The sequence below is a fragment of the Sarcophilus harrisii genome, chromosome 3, assembly GCF_902635505.1.
Source record: "Sarcophilus harrisii chromosome 3, mSarHar1.11, whole genome shotgun sequence".
NCBI classification, from domain to species: Eukaryota; Metazoa; Chordata; class Mammalia; order Dasyuromorphia; family Dasyuridae; genus Sarcophilus; species Sarcophilus harrisii.
In genome coordinates this window covers 147,088,234-147,113,886 of record NC_045428.1, presented here as the reverse complement: position 1 = coordinate 147,113,886, position 25,653 = coordinate 147,088,234, and the positions used below count along the sequence as shown (strand labels likewise).

At 34.4% G+C, this 25,653-nt stretch overlaps 1 protein-coding gene across 2 annotated transcripts in view; it reads left to right on the top strand.

Annotated features, from left to right (window-relative positions):
* Positions 1-13,894: 13,894 nt before the first annotated feature.
* SLC15A1 (solute carrier family 15 member 1) overlaps positions 13,895-25,653 on the top strand; it is a 50,212-nt gene continuing 38,453 nt past the window's right edge. Inside the window, exons 1-4 of one of the 2 annotated variants that reach the window (XM_031958587.1) lie at positions 13,895-13,987; positions 24,441-24,457; positions 24,843-24,924; positions 25,025-25,166. In XM_031958587.1, coding sequence (XP_031814447.1) covers positions 13,984-13,987; positions 24,441-24,457; positions 24,843-24,924; positions 25,025-25,166 — 245 coding nt within the window. In that variant the 5' untranslated portion in view covers positions 13,895-13,983. The remainder of the gene's footprint in view (positions 13,988-24,440; positions 24,458-24,842; positions 24,925-25,024; positions 25,167-25,653) is intronic. The other variant, XM_012547249.2, reaches the window with a different exon arrangement.

Below are 25,653 nucleotides of genomic sequence, written 5' to 3'. Positions count from 1 at the left end.
AAGGCAAAATTGCAAAAGGATTTCTGTGATGTGAATATAAGAGAATGAGAGTCATTTTTATGAACAGCCTGATTTTATAAAGGCATTTTATTGGCAGCTACCTTACCCCGGGCAGATTCTATGATGAAAATCTAACCATGTAACTATCAGAGAGGAAACGTGTTAAGTGAACCTTGTAACAAGGAATAATACTGCATATCACTGTTACTCATTTACAACCCTGTTTATGCTATACTTGCTTTGTAAGTTTTTATTTGTCTTCTTTTACTGTATCTGCAGATATACACCATAAAGGAGCTGATACATTCTGCTACTTCACGTGTGCTTGTAGTCTTCCCTCTCAATCTTCCTTGCAGTGACTAACATATTACTAGATTAAATGTCTGTGATTTTTTTAGACAGGTGAACTCACTCCACCAATTCAAGAGCAATCAGCTATAACTTAATAGGATGAGGACAGGAATGGATGTGTGTGACTTCTTTGGTACCATAGTAAACTCCTGCGTGAGGCACCACCCTCTGTTAATGCAGATTCTACTTTCTCAGGGACTTATGGAGTTAGAGAGTTATCTAGAACAAAGTTAGCAAACTCAAGGCACCTTAGAGAACAAAAAGATACTTAGAAGGAAGCAAAAAAAAAAAAAAAAAAAAAAACAGTGTAGCTTGGAAACAATTTGTAGTAATTACTACAAAGTTTTTTTTTTTTTCTTTTTAAATAAACTAGAAATTGATGGTTTTATAGTGAAACCTTATTTTATGTAAATGGAAATGTTCTTTTCTCTTTTTTTGTCATGATATATTTAAGTTCAAAGTGAATAAAAAATTTTTTTTTTAAGATTTATGGGCCACAAACCCCACAAAACTCCTCACTACTATTGAATCAAATTAAAAAGTAATTGGGAACAGATCTGTGATGGAAAGTGCTGGATCCAGAGAGAGAATTATGGAAACTGAATGTGGATCAAAGCATAGTATTTTCACCTTTTTGTTGTTCTTGTTTGACTTTTTCTTGTACTCTTTTCAGATGGTGGAATGTTCATGGATGATCTTAACCATTAAAAAAAAAAAATATGTATTCTTTTTTCTACAGTCCAGATAATTTAACCTGTATTTTGACATAAACTTAAGAAAACATTATAATGGTTTGATTTTTTCTTTCTCATTTTTTCCCTTTTGATTTGATTTTTCTTGCATAGCATGATGAATATGGAAATATGTTTAGAAGAATTATAATTGCACATGTTTGATCTATATCAGATTGCTTGCTATATGGGGAGGAAGAACGAGAGGGAGAAATATTTGGAAAACAAGGTTTTGCAGAGGTGAATTTTTAAGAATTTATGTTTAGTTCTACCTAACCCTTCACTTTTTCATAATAAAGTCAAAGTTTTAAGTTAGAAAGAACAGAAAAATTAGAATTTTTTATTAGAAACATTATAATATAACATATTAGAATATGTTATAATGTCCATTAATGAACAAGTACAGGAAGGCAATTTGGGTGAAGAGCAGATCTGTTCATTTAACTTCTCTCAATCCTCGATAAGTTGAGTATATCTGGTACCTTCTGTCCAAATCTTCTGCTCTGAGAATAGCTTTTTATTTTTCAAAATTCATGTAAAGATGGTTTTTAACATTCATCCTTGCAAAACCTTATATATTCCAAATTTTTTCCCTTCCTCCCCTCCTACCTAGTCCCCTAAGCAACATTTATCCAATACAGGTTAAACATGTGCAATTCTTTTAAACATTTCCACATTTATGATGATGCACAAGAAAAATCAGATTAAAAGGAGGGGGGGGATGAGAAAGAAAAAAATCAAGCAAGTAAATAGTCATAACAGCAAAAAAAGGTGAAAATACTATGTTATGATCCATATTCAATCCCCTCTAGATGAGGATGGCTCTCCCCATCAAAAATCTACTTGAATTGCCCTGAATCACCTCAGTGTTGAAAAGAATCAAATCCATCACAGTTGATCATCACATAATTTTTGTTGTTCCTATATACAATATTCACTTCACTTAGCATCAGTTCATGTAAGTCTCTAGGCTTTTCTGAAATCATCCTGCTGATCATTTCTTATAGAACAATAATATTCTATTACATTCATATACCATAATTTATTCATCCATTCCCCAAATGATGAACATTCACTTAATTTCCAATTTTTTGCCACTAAAAAAAGGGCTGCCACAAACATTTTTGCAAATATGGGTCCTTTTTCTTTTTTTATGATCTCTTTAGGATGCAAACCCAGTAGAGACACAGGACCAGGAATACAGTGTGAGAGAGAATTTTTATGCATTAAAAGAAAACTATTAATTAGATAAAAAACCAGAATGAAAGATTAGATAATCTGATTTGTAATTGGAGGAAAGATTAGAGCTATCTCATTTGGGAAGGAGATGGGTGATTTTTGAGACCTGAAGGGAAGAGGAAAGCCAATATACTGAAATCAGAAAAAGAGGTATACTACTCCTCTCAAGTGTTCAAAGGAACAAGGAAACAAAAACTAATTGATCAGTATAAAGCCAGTTTTTAAATAAGAAACATAGAGTGCTTGAAATATATAATTGTGAGAAAACTTGCATCTGTCTTTGGATATAACTGGGTTCCTGGAGAGCATAACCTAAATCCTTTGTTAAGAATCTCTAAGCAACTGGTGGATGTGGTCCAGCTTCCTAACCCTACAGGGCTAAATTCAAATGGCAAAAATACAATTTTCTTCCAGCTCCCATAATTGAATAAACTTTTCTCACACGACTGAAATTGGAATAGATCTATAGTAGAATAAAAAGAGAACTGAGCTAGACACAGAAATGAGTCAGTGTGGTTCACTCAATTCGCACGATTTCCTCACTTACTATCTATGATTTGTTCTCTATGGACAAATAGACTTTCAGGTCCAGAAATGCCCTTCAAAAAGGAAAGAAATCTTGGTTTTGTGTTTCTCTGTACCTTCCCCTTGGGGGTCTTTCAGTTGCATTTATAAAATCATGAAAATGAATCAACTGACATTTCTTATTTTTCCTAAAAGCATTTTTTAAAATGTCATCTATAAAGTTCAATTCATAGACTCAGGTTTAAATTTAAAAGGGACATTGAAAGTTATCTAGTCTATCCTTTTATTTTACAGATGAGGAGACAAAGATGAAACTACTTGTGCTAAGGTCATATAGATAGTAAATGGGAGAGCTCAGATTAGAATTCATGTTTTATGGCTCGAAATTCAGCATTATTCATGTCATCTTAAATTTTTGGATAATTTTTTCTCACAAATTTAAAAAAAATAAATCTACTACATTTTTTAATGCATCATTATATTCATTTAGGTCTTAGCAACTTTTTAAATTTTATATCAAACTTTCAACATTTCAGGTTAGTGATAAAGGATAGAAAAAAAGCATAATTCTATTACTATTCATTAATAAATACATAGTTTCTAATTTGAAAAAATATCATTTTTATTTTATTTTTTTTAAATAACTTTTTATTGACAGAACCTATGCCAGGGTAGTTTTTTACAACATTATCCCTTGCACTCACTTCTGTTCCGATTTTTCCCCTCCCTCCCTCCGCCCTCTCCCCAAAGATGGCAAGCAGTCCTATACATGTTAAATAGATTGCAGTGGATCTTGGATAAAATATATGTGTGCAGAACCAAACAGTTTTCCTGTTGCTCAAGGAGAATTGGATTTAGAAGGTATAAATAACCTGGGAAGAAGAACAAAAATGCAAGCAGTTTACATTCATTTCCTAGTGTTCTTTCTTTGGGTGTAGCTGCTTCTGTCCATCCTTGATCAATTGAAACTCAGTTGGATCTTGTCTTTGTTGAAGAAATCCACTTCCATCAGAATACATCCTCATACAGTATCGCTGTTGAGGTATATAATGATTTCCTGGTTCTGCTCATTTCGCTCAGCATCAGTTCATGCAAGTCTCGCCAATCCTCTCTGTATTCGTCCTGTTGGTCATTTCTTACAGAACAATAATATTCCATAACATTCATATACCACAATTTACTCAACCATTCTCCAATTGATGGGCATCCATTCATTTTCCAGCTTCTGGCCACTACAAACAGGGCTGCCACAAACAAAAAATAAAACTTTTAAAGTGAAAGAAAAAAATAAACACTAGAGATAATTCTTGTTTTATTTTCAATTTCTAAAAGATTATTGTTAACAATAAAGAGGAAGCAGTTTGACAAAGAGATAATTAAAAATAAAAGCAAAATATTTTATTCTAATGAATGTGGGAATTGTTTCTTCTATCTCTAGTCCATCCTCCAATTTCTTATTTTAAAAAAATACAGATAGTTTCAGAGAGATTTGGAGAAACTTACATGATGCTAAGTGAAGTGAGCAGAACCAAGAGAACATTGTACATGGCAAGAGCAAAATTATATGATCATCAATTCTGATGGATGTGGCTCTTTTCAGCAATGAGGTGATTCAGCCAATTGCAGTGGTCTTGTGATGAAGAGAATCATCTGCATCCAGAGAGAGCACTGTGGAGACCGAGTATGGATCACAATATAGAATTTAAATTTTTTTTGGTTAATGTTTGCTTGCATTTTGTTTTCTTTCTCATTTTTCCTTTTTGATCTGATTTTTCTTGTGCAGCATAATAAATATGGAAATATGTATAGAAATATGTGGAAATAGAAATATATAGGAAACATAGATGTAGAAAAATTTTAAGAATAGCACATGTTTAACATATATTGGATTATTTGCCATCTAGGGGAGGGAGTGAGGGGAAGGAGGGAGAGGAAAAATTGGAATACAAGGTTTTGTAAGGATGAATGTTGAAAACTATGCATATGTTTTGAAAATAAAAAGCTTCATATAAAAAATAAATGCATGTTCAAAAAATACAAATCTATGTCACTTAATTATTTTTACATCTTCAAAGGCTCCTTATTGTTTCTAGTATCAAAAACAAAATTTTCAGCCTGCCATTGAAAATCTTCTAACAGTATGACTGTTAGCATTACACATCTTGCTCCCATGCTTCAATACAAGTATCCCCCTCCAATTCAAAGAATCCTTCAAAGAACACTTTGAGTTCTGCTTCATGCACAAAACCTTTCTTTCTTAATCCTTCAAGAAGGAATGAAAATATATGCTGTTATTTAGATGTATTTTGTATTTGTTTATTGGTATGAATGTTTTATCCCTCCAATAGAGTGACAGGTAAGAGCCAATAAAAGTAGGAACTCTTTTTTTTAATAATTTTTTTATTTAAAATTTAAAAAAAAATTTAAAGTGCCTAGAATAGCACTTTGCATAAATTGGTACTTAACACATGTCTGCTAAATTAAATTAAATTATGTCACTGAATGTTCTTAAGATGAATGCACACCAAAAATTTTTAATTTATACAAATTGGAAAAATAACTACTGAAAGAACTCTCAGCAAGTTTCTCATAAAATCTAGATATATAAGGTATAGGCAAATGATACAAATACATTAGATATGATACATTTTCCAATAGATAAATGGTCAAGGGATACTAAGAGGCAGTTCTCAAAAGAAAAATATGCAGGCTATCAGCAAATATATTAAAGAATGTTCCAAATCTCTAATAATAACAGCATAATAATAAATGAATTAAGATAAATTCAAAGTTGTACCTCACCACACTCAGATTGACAAAGATGACACAAAAAGGAAAAGGAAAATTATTGGAGGAGTTGTGAGAAAATAGGCAAACTAAAGTATAAACCTGTGAATGATTCGGGCATTATGGAAAGAAATTTTGAACTATACTGGGAAAAAAAAGGCATTAACTATGCTTTTTCTTGGATCCAGTAATGACCATTAGTAGGCATTTAACACAGAAATTACCAAAGCTTGAGGGAAAGTATTAGTATGTACAAACTTATTTATAGTAGCACTTTAATTAAATACAAAATATAAATAAGATAGAATATTATTGTACTATAAGAAATAATAAAAGGGACATATTCTGAGAAATGTGGGAAGATTTACATAAACTGATACAGCCTAAAATGAGCAAAACCAGTTATGTTATATAATGGCAAGCACTACACCAGGAATCAGGAATACCTGAGTTCAAATTTACTAGCTTTGCAGTGTTGGGCAAGTGACTTAATTTATTCTTGTCTCAGTTTCCTGATCAGTAAAATGGGGATAATAATAGCACCTACCTCCCAGGATTATTTTGAGATCAATTATAAAATACTTAGCACAGTGCCTGGCATCATAGTAAGTAGTGCTATGTGAATGCTGGCTATTACTTCTACTACTATCACCACCACTACTACTACAACCCATAGTCCCCCCAGCCCCACTACTGCCACTACCATCACCATCACTACTACATTGAAAAGAAAAACAACCTTGAAAGACATAAGCAGAAGACTTAAAATAACCTAAGTCATTTATAATTACAAAAGCTTTTATTTTAATTTATAATCTTACTCGTGGTTGTCTGGACTTTTAGAAAAGAATTTGTTCTGTTATTGAGAGGCAATTGGGGTTAAGTACCTTGCCCAGGGTCACACACTTAGTGTCTAAAACCAGATTTGAAGTCAGCTCCTTCTGACTTTAGGGTCAGTCCTCTATCTATTTAAGCCATCTAGCTGCCCCTATAAAAGAACTTTTAACCTGTAGGTTAGGGTATCCTACCTGACAACAGTGATGGACTAGTAGCACAGGATGACACATTTTTTAGACTCAGGTAATAAGTAGATTTTTATTGCTCTAAAAGGAGCAGCTTTTTGTTCATGTGAGAGATTTATGGAGACAGGGAAGGAGGGAGCAAAAGAAGGAGGGAAGGAAAGAGGAAGAAAAAGAAAGAGAGAGAAAAGAGGAGTTTTCACAAAAAAGTTGTAATAGTGATGTAAAAAAAAGAAAAAAGTATTAATGAAATATTTTTAAGATACATAAGCAGGAAGAGAATTTTAAACTGAAAGAAAAATTTAAAAATTTTAAATGCATAGGAAAAAAGCAGAAGTTGAAGGGACATAGATAAACAGAGTAGAATTGGAATTCTTAAAATTTATATATATATATATATATACATATATATATATATTTAGAAGTAAGGTCTACATATAAATTCATGGATTTAAATATAATCTAAAATTTTTTAATAAATATAATATTTTCCTGTTATTTCTTATCCATGGAAAATCTATGTTTAATTATAATAACATGAAAGAACATTTTAAAATTAAAATTATAGATCAATTTAAAACAATAAATCTGTTTCTCTTTTTTGACTTGTGCAAAAGGAAAATATAACAAAATGAGAAGTATTATTAAAACAATATAAAGCAATTATTGCTATGCTATTAAATGTCATTTAAAGCTCTATAAATTCATAAAAACTTAAATTCCAAATTTATATTCTTCAACATACCCTAACACTTCAACTAGTCTGTCCCCCAATATATCTTGTTGCATTCCTGACTCTTCACTTTGGCTGGGATCCTTTCTCTTGCCTGAGTATCCACTTTTTGCTTGCCTAAATCTGATCCATCTTTTAAAACTCAAATAAAAAAACCATATTATTTAGTCTGATATGACCACGTCTGAAGACTCTGATCTTTTCCTCTCCAGATTCTTATATTAACATTTATATATTAATGCCTTAATTAATTTTTTAATATATTTTAATATCACTAGCTGACTTCTTGTAGATAATCTTGCCTCCCCTTTCTAGCTAAGTTGTGCATCCTTGAAGAAAAGAGTCTGCTTTATATGCCTTTCAGTCTCCATTAGAGATTTGTACCTTTTAGATACTCAGTAAATATTTTTGGATTGATTAAGATCTCCAAAACTTATAATTAGGCAAGAACTGTTTGACTAGATCAATAAAACCTTTCCGATTTCTACCAGAATGCTGGGATCATACAACTGAAGACTGGAAAGAAACTGGATCCCATTTGTGAAGATAAAATAAATAAACTCTTAGATGCCTTTAAGAGTACAAATCACCTCTCCCAATTCAACCGCACCTTAGGATATATGAAGAATTTGCAGGTGTAATTCCTGGCAAAATTATAGAACAAGTGATTGAAGAAAATGTTCTGTGAGTCCCTAGAAAAAAGAATCTCAATTACCAGGATAGTCTTTGGAAGTCCTAATCCATTTCATATAAATTTCATTTCCTTTTTTTATAGTGTTATAAGACTAGCAGGAAAAGAACCTCTACATAGAATTCCTAACTTCAGCAAGGCATTTGACAATGTATCTCATGAGATGCTTCTGGGGAAATGGAAATTTGTGGATTAGAAGATAGTACAATTAGATGGATTCAAAATTAATTAAATGATTAGATACAAAGAGTAGTGATTAATGACTATGTACCATCTTGGAAGAGAATGGCCAGAAGAACGACCACAAGGTTTTGTCCTTCATTCTGTTTTGTTCATAGTATTTATCAAGATTTAATCTTAAATTGTTGTACAAAGACTTCGAGTTCATTCAATCCCTTTCAGAGTGAAAATTAGTTTTATAATCATTCCAAGATGTTTTAATTTTCAATGCAGTAAATAGCAATAGACATAATCCAAACAAATAAAAGTTCCTCAGTAGGGTTCTCAATAATTTTTAATAGTGCAAAGGGATCGTGAGACCAGAAAGTTTAAGACTTTCTGATTTAGGAGGAAGACATAGATAGCATACAGACACTGTTTGAAGGCTTAGTATATTGTGCATACCCTTTGATCCATCAGTGTTACTACTGGGTTTATATCCCAAAGAGATCTTAAAGAAGGGAAAGGGACCTGTATGCGCAAGAATGTTTGTAGCAGGTCTCTTTATAGTGATCAGAAAATGGAAACTGAGTGGATGCCTATCAATTGGAGAATGGCTGAATAAATTGTGGTATATGAATATTATGGAATATTATTGTTCTGTAAGAAATTGATTTCATGCAAATTAAGACAACTCTAAGATACCACTACACACCTGTCAGATTGGCTAAGATGACAGGAAAAAATAATGATGATTGTTGGAGGGGATGTGGGAAAACTGGGACATTGATGCATTGTTGGTGGAGTTGTGAACGAATCCAACCATTTTGGAGAGTAGTTTGGAACTATGCTCAAAAAGTTATCAAACTGTGCATACCCTTTGATCCAGCAGTGTTACTACTGGGATTATATCCCAAAGAGATTATAAAGAAGGGAAAGGGACCTGTATGTGCACGAATGCTTGTGGCAGCCCTCTTTGTAGTGGCTAAAAACTGGAAACTGAATGGATGTCCATCAGTTGGAGAATGGCTGAATAAATTGTGGTATATGAATAATATGGAATATTACTGTTCTGTAAGAAATGACCAACAGGATGATTTCAGAAAGGCCTGGAGAGACTTACACGAACTGATGCTAAGTGAAATGAGCAGGACCAGGAGATCATTATATACTTCAACAACAATACTATATGATGACCAGTTCTGATGGACCAGGCCATCCTCAGCAACGAGATCAACCAAATCATTTCCAATGGAGCAGTAATGAACTGAACCAGCTACGCCCAGAGAAAGAACTCTGGGAGATGACTAAAAACCATTACATTGAATTCCCAATCCCTATATTTATGCCCACCTGCATTTTTGATTTCCTTCACAAGCTAATTGTACAATATTTCAGAGTCTGATTCTTTTTGTACAGCAAAATAACGTTTTGGTCATGTATACTTATTGTGTATCTAATTTATATTTTAATATATTTAACATCTACTGGTCATCCTGCCATCTAGGGAGGGGGGGGGGTAAGAGGTAAAAAATTGGAACAAGAGGTTTGGCAAGTGTTAATGCTGTAAAGTTACCCATGCATATATCCTGTAAATAAAAGGCTATTAAATAAAAAAAAAAAGAAAGAAAGAAATTGATTTCAGAAAGGCCTGGAGAGGCTTACATGAACTGATGCTGAGTGAAATGAGCAGGACCAGGAGATCTTTATATACTTCAACAACAATACTATATGATGATCAATTCTGATGGACATGGCCATCTTCAACAATGAGATGAACCAAATCAGTTCCAATAGAGCAGTAATGAACTGACCTAGAGGAAGAACTCTGGGAGATGATTATGAATCACTACATAGAATTCCCAATCCCTCGATTTTTGTCCACCCGCATTTTTGATTTCCTTCACAGGCTAATTATACAATATTTCAGAGTCAGATTCTTTTTGTACAGCAAAATAACTGTTTGGACATGTATACATATATTGTATTTAATTTATGCTTTAACATATTTAACATATATTGGTCAACCTGCCATCTGGGGGAGAGGGGTGGGGGAAAGAGGGGAAAAGTTGGAACAAAAAGTTTTGTAATTGTCAATGCTGAAAAATTACCTATGCATATATTTTGTAAATAAAAAGTTATAATAATAAAAAAGGCAATATACTCTGTGTAAAGTAAGCATATTCGCAATATGAATACAAGGTGGTTTTTTGCATCTAAATGGTTTTAGAAGCCAGAAGAATCAGAAAAGGCTTCTTGTAGAAAGTATCACTTGATTTAAAGGAAATTCTAAAGGAAGCCAGAGATTCTCAGAGAAAGAAAGAGGAAGAAGCCCATTATAGGTATGGAAGGCAGTCAGAACAAAGACATGGAGATGGGAAATGGACCATTTTATGTGTGAAAGAGAAGGCAGGATAGTATAGCTGGATTTCAGTGTGCATAGTAGGAAATAATATATAGAAATGTCAGAGATTTAATTTAAATGCATTTAAATCTGCCCAAAAAAAAAAAAAAAAGAGAGTTTACATCTGATCCAAAAGATAATAAGAAACTGAAATATACACAATAGGGATAGGGATCCTATGATCAGACCTGCACTTTAGGAAAATCACTTTGGTGGCTGTACAAGCAATAGATTGAAAAGAGGAGAGACTTGATATAAAGAGACAACAAGGAAGTTTTTTTTTTTTTTTTTTAATAATAGTCCGCAATCTACCATGGGCTAACCATGTGCATTTCTTCTAAACATTTCCATTTTTGTCATGCTGCACAAGAAAAATCAGATCAAAAAGGGGAAGAAAGAAAAAACACAAGAAAGAAAAAAAAACCCCAAGCAAACAAATACTACTACCAAAAAACCAAACCAAAACAAAAAGATGAAAATACAATGCTTTGATCCACATTCAGTTTCCATAGATAGCTCTCTCTCTTTCTCTGTCTCTGGATGTGGATTCCTCTCATCATCACAAATCTATTAGAATTCCCTTGAATCACCGAATTGTTGAAAAGAGCCAAGTGCAGGATTCATTTCTACATTAATTCTTTATTTTACTAATAGTTACTAAACTATTCATATTTCTATAGCAAACTAAAATGGTTTTATTTAAAATTTCTCCTCCATCTTTCTGTGTGGAAAAGCTCAATAACTTAATTTTACTTTAGGAGAACTGAGGCAATGAGATAAAGACAAAGATGTTTTTGTTTAAAGACATTTGTCAGCGTTTTGCTCTAGAAGATTTTTTTTTTTTTTTAAGAATGGGTTGTTATCTTTACATACAGTGAGTTGTAAGTAAACACTAAATAATTATTGTTGTAGTTCCTCCACATTTTTACTTACTCTCCCTCAGGCCTGGAATTCTTGTAGTCCTTATCTCTACCTCCAAGTTGCTAATAGTTATAATTTGTACATAGTTTTCTGCAAAGTTATCTCCTGGTTAGACTGTAAGCCCTTTAAAGTTAGGGACTGATTTTGCCTTTATTTTTACTCCAATTTGGCTAGTAGTAAGCATTTAAATATTTATTGACTTAATTAAGTACTTGAATAGGTAGACTTCAGCTGGGAGATTAAAAAATATTTCTTAATTGGAAGGCTTTCCTTTTTTCCTAGCATCCAACACATTCCCAGAGAAACTTAATAAATGACTAATATTCTGTGGATAAAATACTAATTGAATAAGGTTTACAAAATAATTGTGTCTCTTCTGCTTCAAGGGCAGAAAAAGTAAGTCATAGTCAAGTTTTCTAACTGTACCAACTATGCTAAGATAGTCCCTGACATTGCCAGAGAAAAATGGCCATGGCTGGAAGTCAGAAACATATCAGGAGACTCTAGGGAATTCAGGAGTTTCAAAAACCATCTAACATCCCATAAATTCTGTTATGTTCTCTCTCCCTGTCATTTTTTTTGTTGTTGTTGTTCTCTCAGTACTCTGACTTAGGAAAACTTTTTTCCCCCGTTAAAACAATAATAGATGAGACTATTTCAAGGGCAACAATATATTCCCCCCCCAAAAATGTCATTCAATTCTGTTGAAAAATCTGATTCTTGTCTGAATCTGATGAAAACACCATTTCTTGTGGAAGCAACAAAGCAGAGTTTCTAATTATATGGAGGTCAAAAAGATAAAAATATCACAAACTTGCTCTTCTACTTCTGACTAATGCTTAAATTTAAGATAATAATAATGAAATGTTCTTTTTCCTTTCCAAAAATTAATTTTGTAGACCCCATACTTTACTTATGTTCAAGTGCTCATTCCCTTGCCTAACATCAGCAGCTACCATTTAAGAAGAATGTAAACCATAACATCACATGATCACCACACCCCTGAAGAAGAGAAAAGGAGATGACAGGAGGCTCTTCTGTCCCAGATTCACATTGCCTAATCAGGGCTGGAAATCTTGGTAACCTGTCAGCTCTTCAGAACCTGTAAGGAGTTTCTGGTGTAGGCGAGAAAGGCATCTAAAGTGGAGGCGCAGGAGGTGCAGAAAACAAGATTCACCAATGTGACACATCTCCATTCTCCTTGCCACCTGTGTTAAGGATAACTCACTTATGGTCAGACAAGAGAAAACTAGCTCTGTCTCCCAACCTGTCCTCTCTCATGTTCTTATTCATTCTCCACTTGGCTTGAGGCAAAACTACCAAGGCTATGCCACAGGTTTCTTAATATCCCTCTTTTAAACTTCACCATATACTATGCCCAAAAAGCTATCAAACTGTGCACATCTTTTAATTCAGCAGTGTCTCTACTGGGTCTGTATCCCAAACAAATCATAAAAAAGGGAAAAGGACCTATATGTGCAAAAATGTTTATAGCAGTCCTTTTTTAGAATGGCAAGGAACTGGAAACTGAGTGAATGCTCATTAGTTGAATAAGTTTTGTTATATGAATGTTATGGAATATTATTGTTCTTTAAGAAATGACCTACAAGATGATTTCAGAAAGACTTGGAGAGACTTACATGAACTGATGTTAAGTGAAGTGAGTAGAACCAAGAGAATATTGTACAGAGCAACAAGATTATGTGGTGATCAACTATGATGAATTTTGCTATTGAGGTGATTCAGGCCAATTCCAATAGACTTCTGATGAAACCAGCCATGTGCATCCAGAAAGAGGACCATGGAGACTGAATGAGAATCCCAACATAGTATTTTCACTTTTTTGTTGTTGTTGTTTGCTTTTTTTCTTTCTCATTTTCCCCCTTTTTTGATCTTATTTTTCTTTGTACAGCATAATAAATGTGGAAATATGTTTAGAAGAGTTTAACCTATATTAGATTACTTGCTGTCTAGAGGAGGGGAGAGGAAGAAGGGAGGAAAATTTGGAATAAAAGGTTTTGCAAGGGTGAATGTTGAAAACTATCTTTGTATGTATTTTGAAAATAAAAAGGTATTATTATTTAAAAAAAAATATAAAGCACCATAGATGCTATAGCTGTTTTCCCCACACCTGTTATTGGGAAATCTGGGCTCCCTAGGGAAACACCTAGGGCATACTCCAGTTTTCATTGAACATCAAATTTTACTGCTTCCCTCCCCTTCCCCCAGCTGGAAGAGGGTGGAGCCCTGGCCCGCCTCAACCTCCTACAATCCAGCTGGCCAGGTAGATGGGTTGGGCTTGGAGCAGCACCTTTATAGGAGGAAGAAAAAAAAAAAAAAAAAAAAAACGAGCAACCAGAGACAAAAGGTCTTCTGGGTTCCTCTGTCTTGGTAATCCTGTGAAGGCACTCCAACCTGTCACCATGGGTAAGTGAAAGGGGACAGAAACTTGGCGGGTCAGAATCAAAAGTTTTGACAAACTTGAACTTTTCTCTAGCTCTCTAAAGACCTCAGGACCTAGCGGGTGAGCAAAGGAAGACGTGCTCAAAAACCTGGAGCTCTTAAAGTTTCAGAGGTTAAAGAGTTCGGGGCAGTAGGACGTTGGGGTGGAAGCGGGTCCCAGAATAGCAGCAAGTTCACCCTCCTACCAGAAGCAGCAAGGCTGGTACCACCTGCTCCGCCAAAGCGAGTCCTCCCAATGCCCAGTAGCGCCGAGTCTTCCACTCTACACTTCACGGTTCGGAACTGAACTTCTATTTGAATAAGTTACAAACCTCCTCTGAATACCGTGGAGCTTCCCTCCATGCCTCCTAGCACTGAGATTCCCCCTAAGTGGCACGGGACTCCCTTTGAGTAGCAGCGATCTCTCTCTCTCTCTCTCCCCCCCCACCCCAATTTCCCCCGAGTAGTCGGGAACAGAGTAGGAGTAAGCCCACCACAGTAATAATGCGCTCTCTCGGAATAGCACGGAGCGAAATATACTCCTCCCCCCAGCCCCAGGTGCAGCAAGCCCACTATTTCGAGCTCACTCCGAGTAGCGAGGACCTTCCTCCGCCCCCCCTCCCTCTCAGTAACAGGGAATCCCCTCGTTCGAATGAAGCTGAAATGGAGGACTCAGCTGAGGGCCAAGTCCGAGCTGAGTCCGGACTTGGGGGTACATTCTCTACCAGAAGCGGCACCCCTTGGAGTTCTCACAGCCCCACATCCGGAATGGAGTGAGGGAGGTTGGGGTTGAGTATGGAAAAAACCTGTGCTAGAGCACTCTGAATGGGAGATAACGAGAAAAGTGAGTCCCAAAAGGTCACTGGGATTTAGGCAGTCTTAATTCCCTTCCCTCAAATGCTGAAACATCAGAAGACTACATTGCGGGGTAGGCGCCTCGTGGGAGGCCACTAATGGGTCTGCATCCTTGGAAGACTCGGCATCGATTCCCTGGTGTCATGGTTATTTTTGAAGACGAAACAAACGATAATCATCCTTGAATTTTTGGCCACTTGTAGGGAACCTCCGCGTTTAGAAGAGAAAACTGGATGCAGCCTTTTCCTGGCTTTTTTTTTTTTTTTTTTTTTTTTTTTTTGCCCAGAAGGGAGGCTTCTGGACTCCTTTTGTGATTGATTAGAGGTGGGAAGGTGGGAACGAAAGAAAGGAGAGAGGAAGAAAGCTCAGATTAGTAGTAATAATAGGCTGAGCGTGTGTGTATCCGAAGGAGGGAGAAACTAAACAACATCCCTTCTTTGCCCCCAAGGATTCCTATTACAAGTCCTTTCCCTAACTGAGGACCCTTTCCACATCCTAGAAGCCAATTATACAACTTTGCTGTCTGAACAGATACAAAACTAGGCGATGCTCACTGTCTGGGAAGCACTCCACTTTCTAGATAGCCAGTTCTCTGAAAAAATGTCTTCCTTTGTCAAATCGAAGTAACAACAATTAAACAGCAACAATTGAAGTATCCAACCAACAACATCAGTTGGTCCCAGTTATTCCTTCTTGAAGAGGAGACTTGTAAAACTTTGGAGACAGTTGTGCACTTGCCCCTTTCTCCTCGAGATTCCTAGTTCACAACTTTTTTAGTAACGTTGCATGTTTTTGTCACAAGCTGGTACCTTGCAGAGTTCAGGATAGGTTCCAATTTGCCAGCATTTTTCTTAAAATTTGCAATCCAGACATGTTGTTCTTGCCCTTCTCTCCCTGCCCCTTCTCCCTTTTCCCCTTTTCCCCTTTTCCTCCCCCGAAATTTGTGTAACTTGATAAAAGAATGGAATGGAAAGGAATTATCTTCCTTTGTCTTGCCTAGACAAAAGGAAGGAAGGAAAAGGGGTGGGAATGGGCAGAAAAATGAAACTCCCATTTCTAAGTATAGGTCTTAGAAATGGTTTAATCTGTCACCTGGGAATGAAGGAATACTGTCAAATTGTAGACTTGTTTGGCAGGAGTTTAAAGGAGTGGTGATCTCCTGCAGTTAGGTTGTGTTTGTATTGTCTTTCCTCTTTATGGTTCTTGTGAAATAGATCCTTGATAGCAACTATTTGAAGTCTTTTGGGGGGGTCATAGTTTAGTGTTCTGAGCTAATTCACGTGCTTTTAAAGCTAAAGTTTACAGCTTGAATAATTCTGTGCTTATAAAATATAAGTGGCTGGGGCTCAAGCCACCTTCGGAGTATTGCATTCAGTTAATGGAGAGCAGCAAATCAGCCAATTGGATGAAACTTGGAATGGGAATGGGAACAATTCAAAATATATCCGGAAAAATGGGTTGGAGTCAGATTTTGAAATTTTGAAGGCCAAACTGAGAAATTTTTTTTTTTTCTTAGAGGCAATGGAAAACCACTGAAATTTCTTGATTAGGCAATCAGTCTAGCCCAAACTGTGCTCCAGGAATATCAGTTGGGTAGCTATGTGAAGAAGGGATTGGAGAAGGAAAAGACTAGAATCACAGACCAATTAGGAAGGAAATAATCATTTATTAAGCACCTATTACCAATTAGGAAGGAAATAAGCATTCATTAAGCACCTACTGTGTACCCAACACTATGATAAAACTTTTGCTAATGTTTCATTTGATCCTCACAATAATCTTGGGAAGAAGGTGTTGTTATTATCCTTATTTTATAGTTGAGAAAACTGAAGCAAACATGTTAACTCATTTGTCCAGAATCTCATGGCTGATAAGTCTGAGAGCATATTTGAACTCTGGTCATTCTGATTCTAGACCCACTGAGCTAGCAGGAGACTATTGCGGTAGTTCTGGTGAGAAATGATGGACTAAAAGAAAATGATGGTGATTTTGAACAAAGAGAAAAATGATAGTTATGAGATATTGTGGAGGTAGGGTAAAGAAGCTTTGGTAACTCATTGGACATAATGGATTAGGAAGGCTGAGCTAAGGTTTTTGAACCTGGGGGGAGGCCTAAAAAGAGGCAAATACCTTCAACAGAAATAAGTGAAGGGAACTGGAGAGCAAATTTAGGAGAAGAGATGAGTTTTGTTTGGAGATATAATTATGAAGAAGTATGACATATCCAGATAGAAATGTCCAGTAGGCAGAACAGAAACTCAGATATGAGTATTGGATGTATAGATATGGGAGTCACCTACATAGAAATAATGTCATTACTGACAATATGTGATATAAAGAGAAGTGAGCCAAGAAGAGAACTTTGGGAGATAACCTGGAGCTAGGAGGAAGGACATGGATGATCTCAAATAGTTTTGGACAGCTAGGTTCCCTAGAATAGTGGTGTCATATTCAAATGGAAATCTGAGTTTGAGAAATTTGAGATTAGTAGGAACTACTAATCCATATGTGAGGATGATTTGGGGCTACATATTGACTTAGTTTTAAAATGTAATATTATCTGTTTTATTATATTTTCACGTATTTTGTTTAATTTTTCTCAGTTATGTTTTAATATGGTTCTAGCTTCACTAGGGAGTTATGTGTCCCAGGACTTTGTGCATTACCTTTCTTCTCTAGATTAAGCATGGTCTAAGATGTATCCTTTAGCTATCTACAAGAAATGTTATTGAAATCATGACTAAATCCTTGGCTAGCATTATTCAAGTTATGTGGCAGAAGACTATGTAATCTTAGACCTTAAACCTATAATGAATATCTCAATTGAACACTTGAAACTGGGATTTTCTAGTGGAAAATTTGTTCCCCATATGATAAGTAACTATATTTAGAGGGCTGCCATTTGAAGTGTTTCAAGGGCAGTGTTATATTAGAAATAATGACTTTTAGACAAATTAACAGTTCTGCAGTTAGACTGAATCATCTCTAAGATCTCTTCCAATATATCTGTGTTCCTATAATTCTTTAACTTGAGAAGAGGACAAGGTGATAAAGCATTGGAAAAGAATCTTAAGACTCAGTTTGACAAACTCTGCATTATAGACGGTTACACCTTTTATGTACAAATCACTGCTCTACTAATATATAGAATTGCTCATTTATTTGGTGTCAAGTTCAAAATATAAAAAAAGGAAAAAAGATAGCTCTAGTGCTATTTTCTCTAAAGATGCCTTCCTTGATCTTCCCCTCCCCCAGCTATTGATCCAGCAGTGTTACTACTGGGTTTATGTCCCAAAGAGATTTTAAAGAAGGGAAAGGGACTTGTATTGCACGAATGTTTGTGGCAGCCCTCTTTGTAGTGGCCAGAAACTGGAAACTGAGTAGATGCCCATCAATTGGAGAATGGCTGAATAAGTTGTGGTATATGAATATTATGGAATATTATTGTTCAGTAAGAAATGACCAACAGGGTATGCACAGTTTGATAACTTTTTGAGCATAGTTGATTATAGCTCTTACGTTTTCAGTAGGGTTTAAATCAGGCAAGTCCCCAGACCATTAAAGCATGTTTATCTCCATCTCTTTGACAGATTTCATATTCTTTTGTGACATCTAACTGACCTGTTTTTGTAGGAATTTCTACACTTGAGAATTCCTTGTATCTATGAAATCACAGGTCAAATTCTTGTTCCTCACTAGAGTAAAATATGCTGCTTGAGGGAGGAACAATAGCTAGTTTTCAGTATCTATGATTTGGTTAAGATTAACTTCTGATAATCAGAAGACACAATTATCCAGAAGACCCTAGTTCTGGACTATTGCTAAGTGCTTTTTTCTTGTAACTTAGAAACTGTCCTCAAGAGAAATTTTTCTTTTGATAGCCAGTTACTCTGAATTATCTACTTTGGCATTATACATGCCTTTTCTTATTGCTGACATTCATTTCACTGTTAATAATTGTTTTTTTATTTTTAAAAAAGTAGTCAAGCTACTTATAGAAATATGTATGCACATATTGGATTTAATATATATTTTTACTATGTTTAATATATATTGGATTACTTGTATCCAGGGGAGAGGGTAGGGAGAAAAATTGGAATGCAAGGTTTTGCAAGGGTTAATGTTGACAAATTATCTGTGCATATGTTTTGAAATTAAGAAGCTTTAATATATTCAAAGATGAAATGAAATAAAAATAAAATAGAAAAATAAAAAAGTAGTCAAGGAAATGAAAAAAATATGCTTTAAAACTAGCTATTTATGGCTTATTAACACTATTGATGTTTTTTTTCTTGGTGAAAATTATATTTACAAGTATTTTTCTTAATTACATATAAACAAAAATGTTAATATAAATTTTTAAAATTTTTGAGTTCTAATTTCTCTTTCTTCCTTTCTCATCTCTTCCCTTTTTGAGAAAACAAGCAATTTGATATAAACAAAAGAAACAAGAATATTAAAGAAAGTTTTAAATGTATACTTCAATCTGCATTTTCAGACTCCAGCAGTTCTTTCTCTGGAGGTAGATACCATTTTTCATGATAATTCCTCCAGAATTGTCTTGGATCATTGTATTTCTGAGAATAGCTAAGTCATTCACAGTTGATCATTGTACAGTATTGCTATTACTATATACAATATTCTCCTCATTCTGCTCATTTCATTTTATACCCATTCATGTGAGTCTTCCCACGTTTTTCTGAAAGTGCCTGCTCATCATTTCTTATAGCACAAAAATATTCTGTCACAGGGACAGCTAGGTGACATAGTGGATAGAGCACTGGTCCTAGTGTCAGAACCCTCCCTCTCCCCCTCCAAACTTGAATCTGGCCTTAAACAATTAACTTGCTGTGTATTGCTAAGCAAGTCACCTAATCTTTTTTTTCTCAGTTCCTTATCAGTAAAAGGATTTGGAAATGATCTAGGAAAACCCCAAATAGGGTCATGGAGAGTTGGACATGACCGAAATGACTTAACAGCAATATTCCATCACAATCATATACTATGCCTGTCTCGTTCAACTATTTCCCAATTCATGGGCATCCTCTCAATTTCTAATTCTTATCAATACAAAAAAAAAAAAAGCTACAGTAAATATTTTTGTACTTATTCCTTCACTTTTTTTTCCCCACCAGGAGATAGGAACTTAAAAGAAGTAGAAAGTAGTAGATAAAAATATAGTAAGTAAAAAGAACTTTAAAATAAAAACCTTACCTTTAAAAAAAAGATATGATATGACCTGACATTATACCAAGATGGGTATGCATAAAATACTATGGCTGTATAAAACATTAAATGTCTATTTGTGCAAAGCACATAGAGCACATAAAGACAAAAAATCCCTACCCTCAAAGACCTTGCATTGTACTAAAGGAATACAACATATAAACAGATAAATATATTCATGATAATTCATCAAATCCCTGCACTTTAGTTGTCTCATCTATAAAATGCTGGGATTGGGCTAGATTTCTTGGGACCTTTTAGTCATAATATAAGATTCAACTGCATCATAAACTCATACATTCCCTTTTTAATGAGATTTATCACCTACCAGTTTCAGGATATTTTGCTGACTCCCTATTAGAGGAGATGAACAGTTCTTGAAAAGAGGCATGCAAAGATTTTTAATACATTTTATTTTGATGGACTCCTCACAGTGGAAGGAGTAGAGGGGAAGAGAGGAAGAAGGTATTCTGAAGGCAAATTGGACATTGACTACCCTACCACTGATCCTGAAAAAACAGGGAGTGCAGAAGCCCTGATTTCCCTGATGCTTTCTATTGATAATTTTTCAAAATGGCAAAGGGGTCATGGATATAACAAACAAGTTGTTTCAGATCTCTGTTGAAAATAAAAATGATTAGAAACTCCAATCTGAGACTGATTCATAAATTCAGTTCTACCTCCTTATTGCTATGCTTTCTGTTCCTGACCATTCATAAAAGATAAAAATTTTATTATTTCCAAGGCAAGTGCTAAAAATCAGTCTCCTAATTCCCAGGAATGGTGTCTTCATGTTACTACTTCCTATCTCAAAAAGCCTGTGGAGAATACCATTCTATGTCACCTGATGTTCATTCTCCTCTACCCTAAGGACAATATCACATTTCCCTTATGCCTTGTGTCAGGTCAAAGTAACCTAAGAACTGTAGTTTAACAATGCTATTTCAAGTGCTCTATGTTAAATCACATCTTGTTTTATGTTGGGGAACATTCAGACTAATTTATGTAGGAGATATCTAAACTGACCCTACTATCATTTCAATATGTCGACAAAAAAAAAAAAAAAAAAATCAGCTTCCTAAAAGCTTTTCTTTCTGGAAATCTTAATTTGGATATGAATAGCCTGGTATAAAGTATTATAAATAAGATTATTATATTTCTAGGTCATACACTGTTGGTCACTGTACAGTATTGCTGTTACTATATACAATATATAGTATTTTCAAGGATACAGACATACCTTTAGTTTTCTGTTTTCTATTTCTCAGATCCCCTTTTTTTGGATATCTTATTACTTAAATGATACTATCTCATGATTATTATGTCTTTTCATCATCTTTGGAATACTTACATTTTAGATTCCTTAGGTTCTGATATTATGGATACACACACACACGGATACACACACACACACACACACACACACATATATGATATTTTGTGATTTGCCACTATGGAGTATTGATTGGATAAAATGGGCTACTGAGGATTAGCTTTCACAGCAATGAATAGTTTTGGATCACTGAAAATACTGAACAAAACTTGCCAGATGACAAATCCAGCCTGATATCTTACTTATAAATTCTGGATCTAGCTCATAGGCCAAGTGTCTAGGCAAGATGTTTTTTTCTGAGCATACTTTCTATCAGTATTTTTGTATCATCTTCCTATAGATAATGTTAACTTTAAGTAGATCCATTTTGCAAATTATGAAAAAAAAAACCATGGTATCAAAGAAAACAAACATGTGACCTAGCACATTAATTTAAAATCTCATAAGCATTAATACTTAAATATCAAAGTACACATCATCTTAGCACTTGAGTTTTCTGTCCCTGATAAATCTGCTTACCTATAATATATTAAGATAAGAAATGCTGACTATAGTTATAGGCAATAGATAGCCTGAGGCTTTCTTAAACTTAACCTCTGATCTCTCCTATAAAAAGAATGTTTCAGGAAAGCTATAAAGGTGACTACTTGAAATATTATAGGTGTGGCCTCTCTTCAATTCCAGAAGTAAAGTTTTCAATCCCAGATTTTACTTGGAGTTTCTTATATTTTAGAATTGGAAGAGGCTTTGAGGATTAACTATTCCAATTTTCTCATTTTATATATAAAGAAACTATCCAAATCTTATCAATGCCTTAACTGAAATAACATAACTATTAAATCTAAAACTTCAAGAAACCAAATGCAATATTCTTTTCATAGCAGAATTCAGATTTGTGTAGTAGCTTGACTCTCTTTAGTATTATTTATGATGATTGGTTGATACCCATGTCAATGAAATCCAATCATGTATGAAAACTGTAGTAAGACCCTATCTCTCTATTGAAACTCCTCCCTTTAAGGCAACCACTCATCCCTTTTCTTTTCTTTTCCTTTTTTTTTTTTTTTTTTTTTTTTGAGACACTGGGGATTAAGTGACTCAGAGCCATACAGCTGTAAGTGTTAAGTGTCTGAAGCCAGAGAAGAACTCAGATCCTCCTAATTCCAGGGCTGGTACTCTGTCCACTAGGCCATCTAGCTGCCCCCACTCATCTCTTTATTGTGAAAGTGAATGGTATTTTCTCATTCTTCATCTACCACAATTTTTCCTCAGATTTCAACTCTGAAAGTTCCTTCCTTCTGGATATTTTCTCTTCCTTTGACTTCACTGACACCTCTCTCTTGGCTGTGTTCCTTCCTCACAGCAACTTGTGAGAAAAATTTTTGTTTTCTTTATCTTATTTCCCAAGTATGTAAGGATTGTATCCTGGACTATTTATTAATTCTATCTGTTTCCATATCACATCTATGCAGATGACTCCCCAAGCTATATTTTCAATCTTAACATCTCATGAACTTTAGTCCCATATCTCCAACCTCTGTTAGACATAGCCTCCTCTATTCCTTGATAGCAATTCAGATCAAACACATTAAAAACAAGTTTTTTCTCTCCCTGAATATACTCTTCTCAATCTATTATCAAGCAAAGATCACAATCTTCCTAATTACCCAGTGTTACTGCCTCAGTTTTAGATTTTCCATTTCGTCATTTCAATCATCTCTATCATCCGAGTCCTATCAATTCTATCATCTCTATATCATTTTATGTATCTATCTCTTTATTTCTTCCTTCCTTTCTCTCCTTTGTTTTTCTTCCCCCCTCCCTCTCTTCCTCCCTTTCTCCCTTCCTTCTTCCCTGCCTCTCTCCCTGTCTCTCTCTCCCCACCAACCATTCTAGTTCAGATTCTATATATTTGTTTTGATTATTAAAATAGAGCTCTCAGTCTCTCTAGTCTTCGTAGGAGACGGAAGGGAGGGGAGAGAGAAAAACATCTCTATAGTCTATACTATGTATCAAGTATCTACTATGAGCTAAGCATTTTTTATGAATATCTTTTTTGTTGTTCCTCATAACAACTTTTTGAGGTAAGTGCTATTATTATCTATGTCCATTTTATAGTTTAAGAAATGAGAAAAGCAGAGGTCAGGTGACTTCTCAGGGTCATACAGCTAGTAAGTATTTGAGGCTGGATTTTAGCTTATTTTTTTATTATTATTTCAGGTTTAACTCTATTCATTAAGCCATATAGCACTTAATTTTAAACATTTAAACTTTATTCTAAAGTAGCTAGGAGATCATTACCCTTTTTTCCCCCATTGGTAGCTTATAATACCCTCTTCCAAATGAGAAACTAGTTCAGTTTTCTTCCAGATAATCTAATGAGTAGCTTTCCCAATGAGCCTCTCACTATTCCAACTAAACCAGAGCATAATTATTTCTATGAATTTACAAAAGAATTAGGGAGTAAAGAGTATGAATCTTCAAATATGTGGAACTCATTCAGTGGTACCTTCACTAAGTAAATCTGTGGTTTCCTATTCAGAATGTTACTTTGATCCTTTTCAAGTAAACACAATGTTTTGTTTGTGAATAGGTATAATGTGCTCTTTCTTTTTCAAGAGAAAAAAATAGAAACCAGGATATTTCACAGTTTGATTTGCATGTGTGTAGGTGGGGCAAGCATAGTTAAGTTCTGAATTTTTCTTTTTTTGTTAATCCCCTCATGACTAGAAAGATTTTAAAATCGAAATTTAACTAAATTGCCCTCCTCAGTGACATAAATCAAAAATCTAAACCTAAAATGCATAAGGTAAGAGAGTGACACAATTATTTATGATGTTCTGGAAAAAATTATTTCATAACTGAAAGATCATATACATTGTATTTACAGTACTCTGAATTACCCAGGCACTAACCAATACATCTGAATTCAAGTTTCATATTTATGAGATTAATATGTAAAATATTTAGAAATATTTTATTTGACTTCCTGGTCTTAAGTGATTTTTTTTCTTGCCTTTCTAGGGATCACCAAATCACGGGTGAGTATATCATTTCAGTTATTGTTTAAATGACTTCCTTTTTAAAAGATTTCCCTATTTATTATTAAGAAATAATTAATATTATTTCCCTATTTATTATTAAGAAATTATGCTGTCCAGTTATTTATATCAAGTATTTCATTCACAAATGCTATGATTAAAATTTTTTCTTAGATCAATTTATAGTACATGTGAAATGACAAGACAAAGAATTATGAATTTTTAAACTCTGAATTATTACATAACTTTGGAACTCTGGATAAGTAACTAAATATAGCCATCTCTTTTCCTGTCTCTGAGTATACTAATGAGAAATAAATTTCTGTCTGTCCATGAAAGACCCTTCAGTCGTGTAACCAGAATATTTTCTTTCTTTTCTCTTCAGAGTTGCTTTGGTTATCCTGTAAGCATCTTTTTCATTATCATCAATGAATTCTGTGAAAGATTTTCCTACTATGGAATGAGAGGTAACTATTTGAATTCTCACTCTTTCATTAGCTTCAACAAATGATTGTCTTGGATATTTTAACATTTCCTTTTTGCTCTTCCTACCCCCTCCACATACAGCAATTCTAGTTCTATATTTCCAACGCTTTCTTCGATGGGAGGATAATGTAGCTACTGCCATCTATCACACATTTATTGCTCTATGCTATCTAACACCAATTCTTGGAGCTCTTATTGCTGACTCATGGCTGGGCAAGTTCAAGTGAGTATTTTCTATTTTTTATTTATGGAGAGAATCTTCTTGATCAATTCAGTTATTACCTTTTTTAGAGTATATGTACTTTTTCTTTAATGTACATAGAGTTAATCTTTAACATTCTTCAAGGAATGTTCAATTACTTTTAAGCATATGCTGTGTGTAGGGTACCATGTTGAAGTACAGATATGTCTAGAAACATAAAACAATCTTCCTCATGGACCTTGTAATTTCACTAGAGTTGAAAACATGAATACACACAAAAATAGAATGTATTAACTTTTATTACATGAGACTGTTGGACATCAAATAAAATAGGACTTGAGCTGGGAAATAAAGGAAGTGTTGGAAAGCATTCTTGGATAGAAGAATGGCTTGAGCACCAAAGGCTAGAATGTCCAATTATAATCACATTAAAAAAAAAAAAAAGTGTGCTTTGCTACTGCTCTGTTCAATTCAACAGGCATTTTCCATAATATTTGTCATTATATGA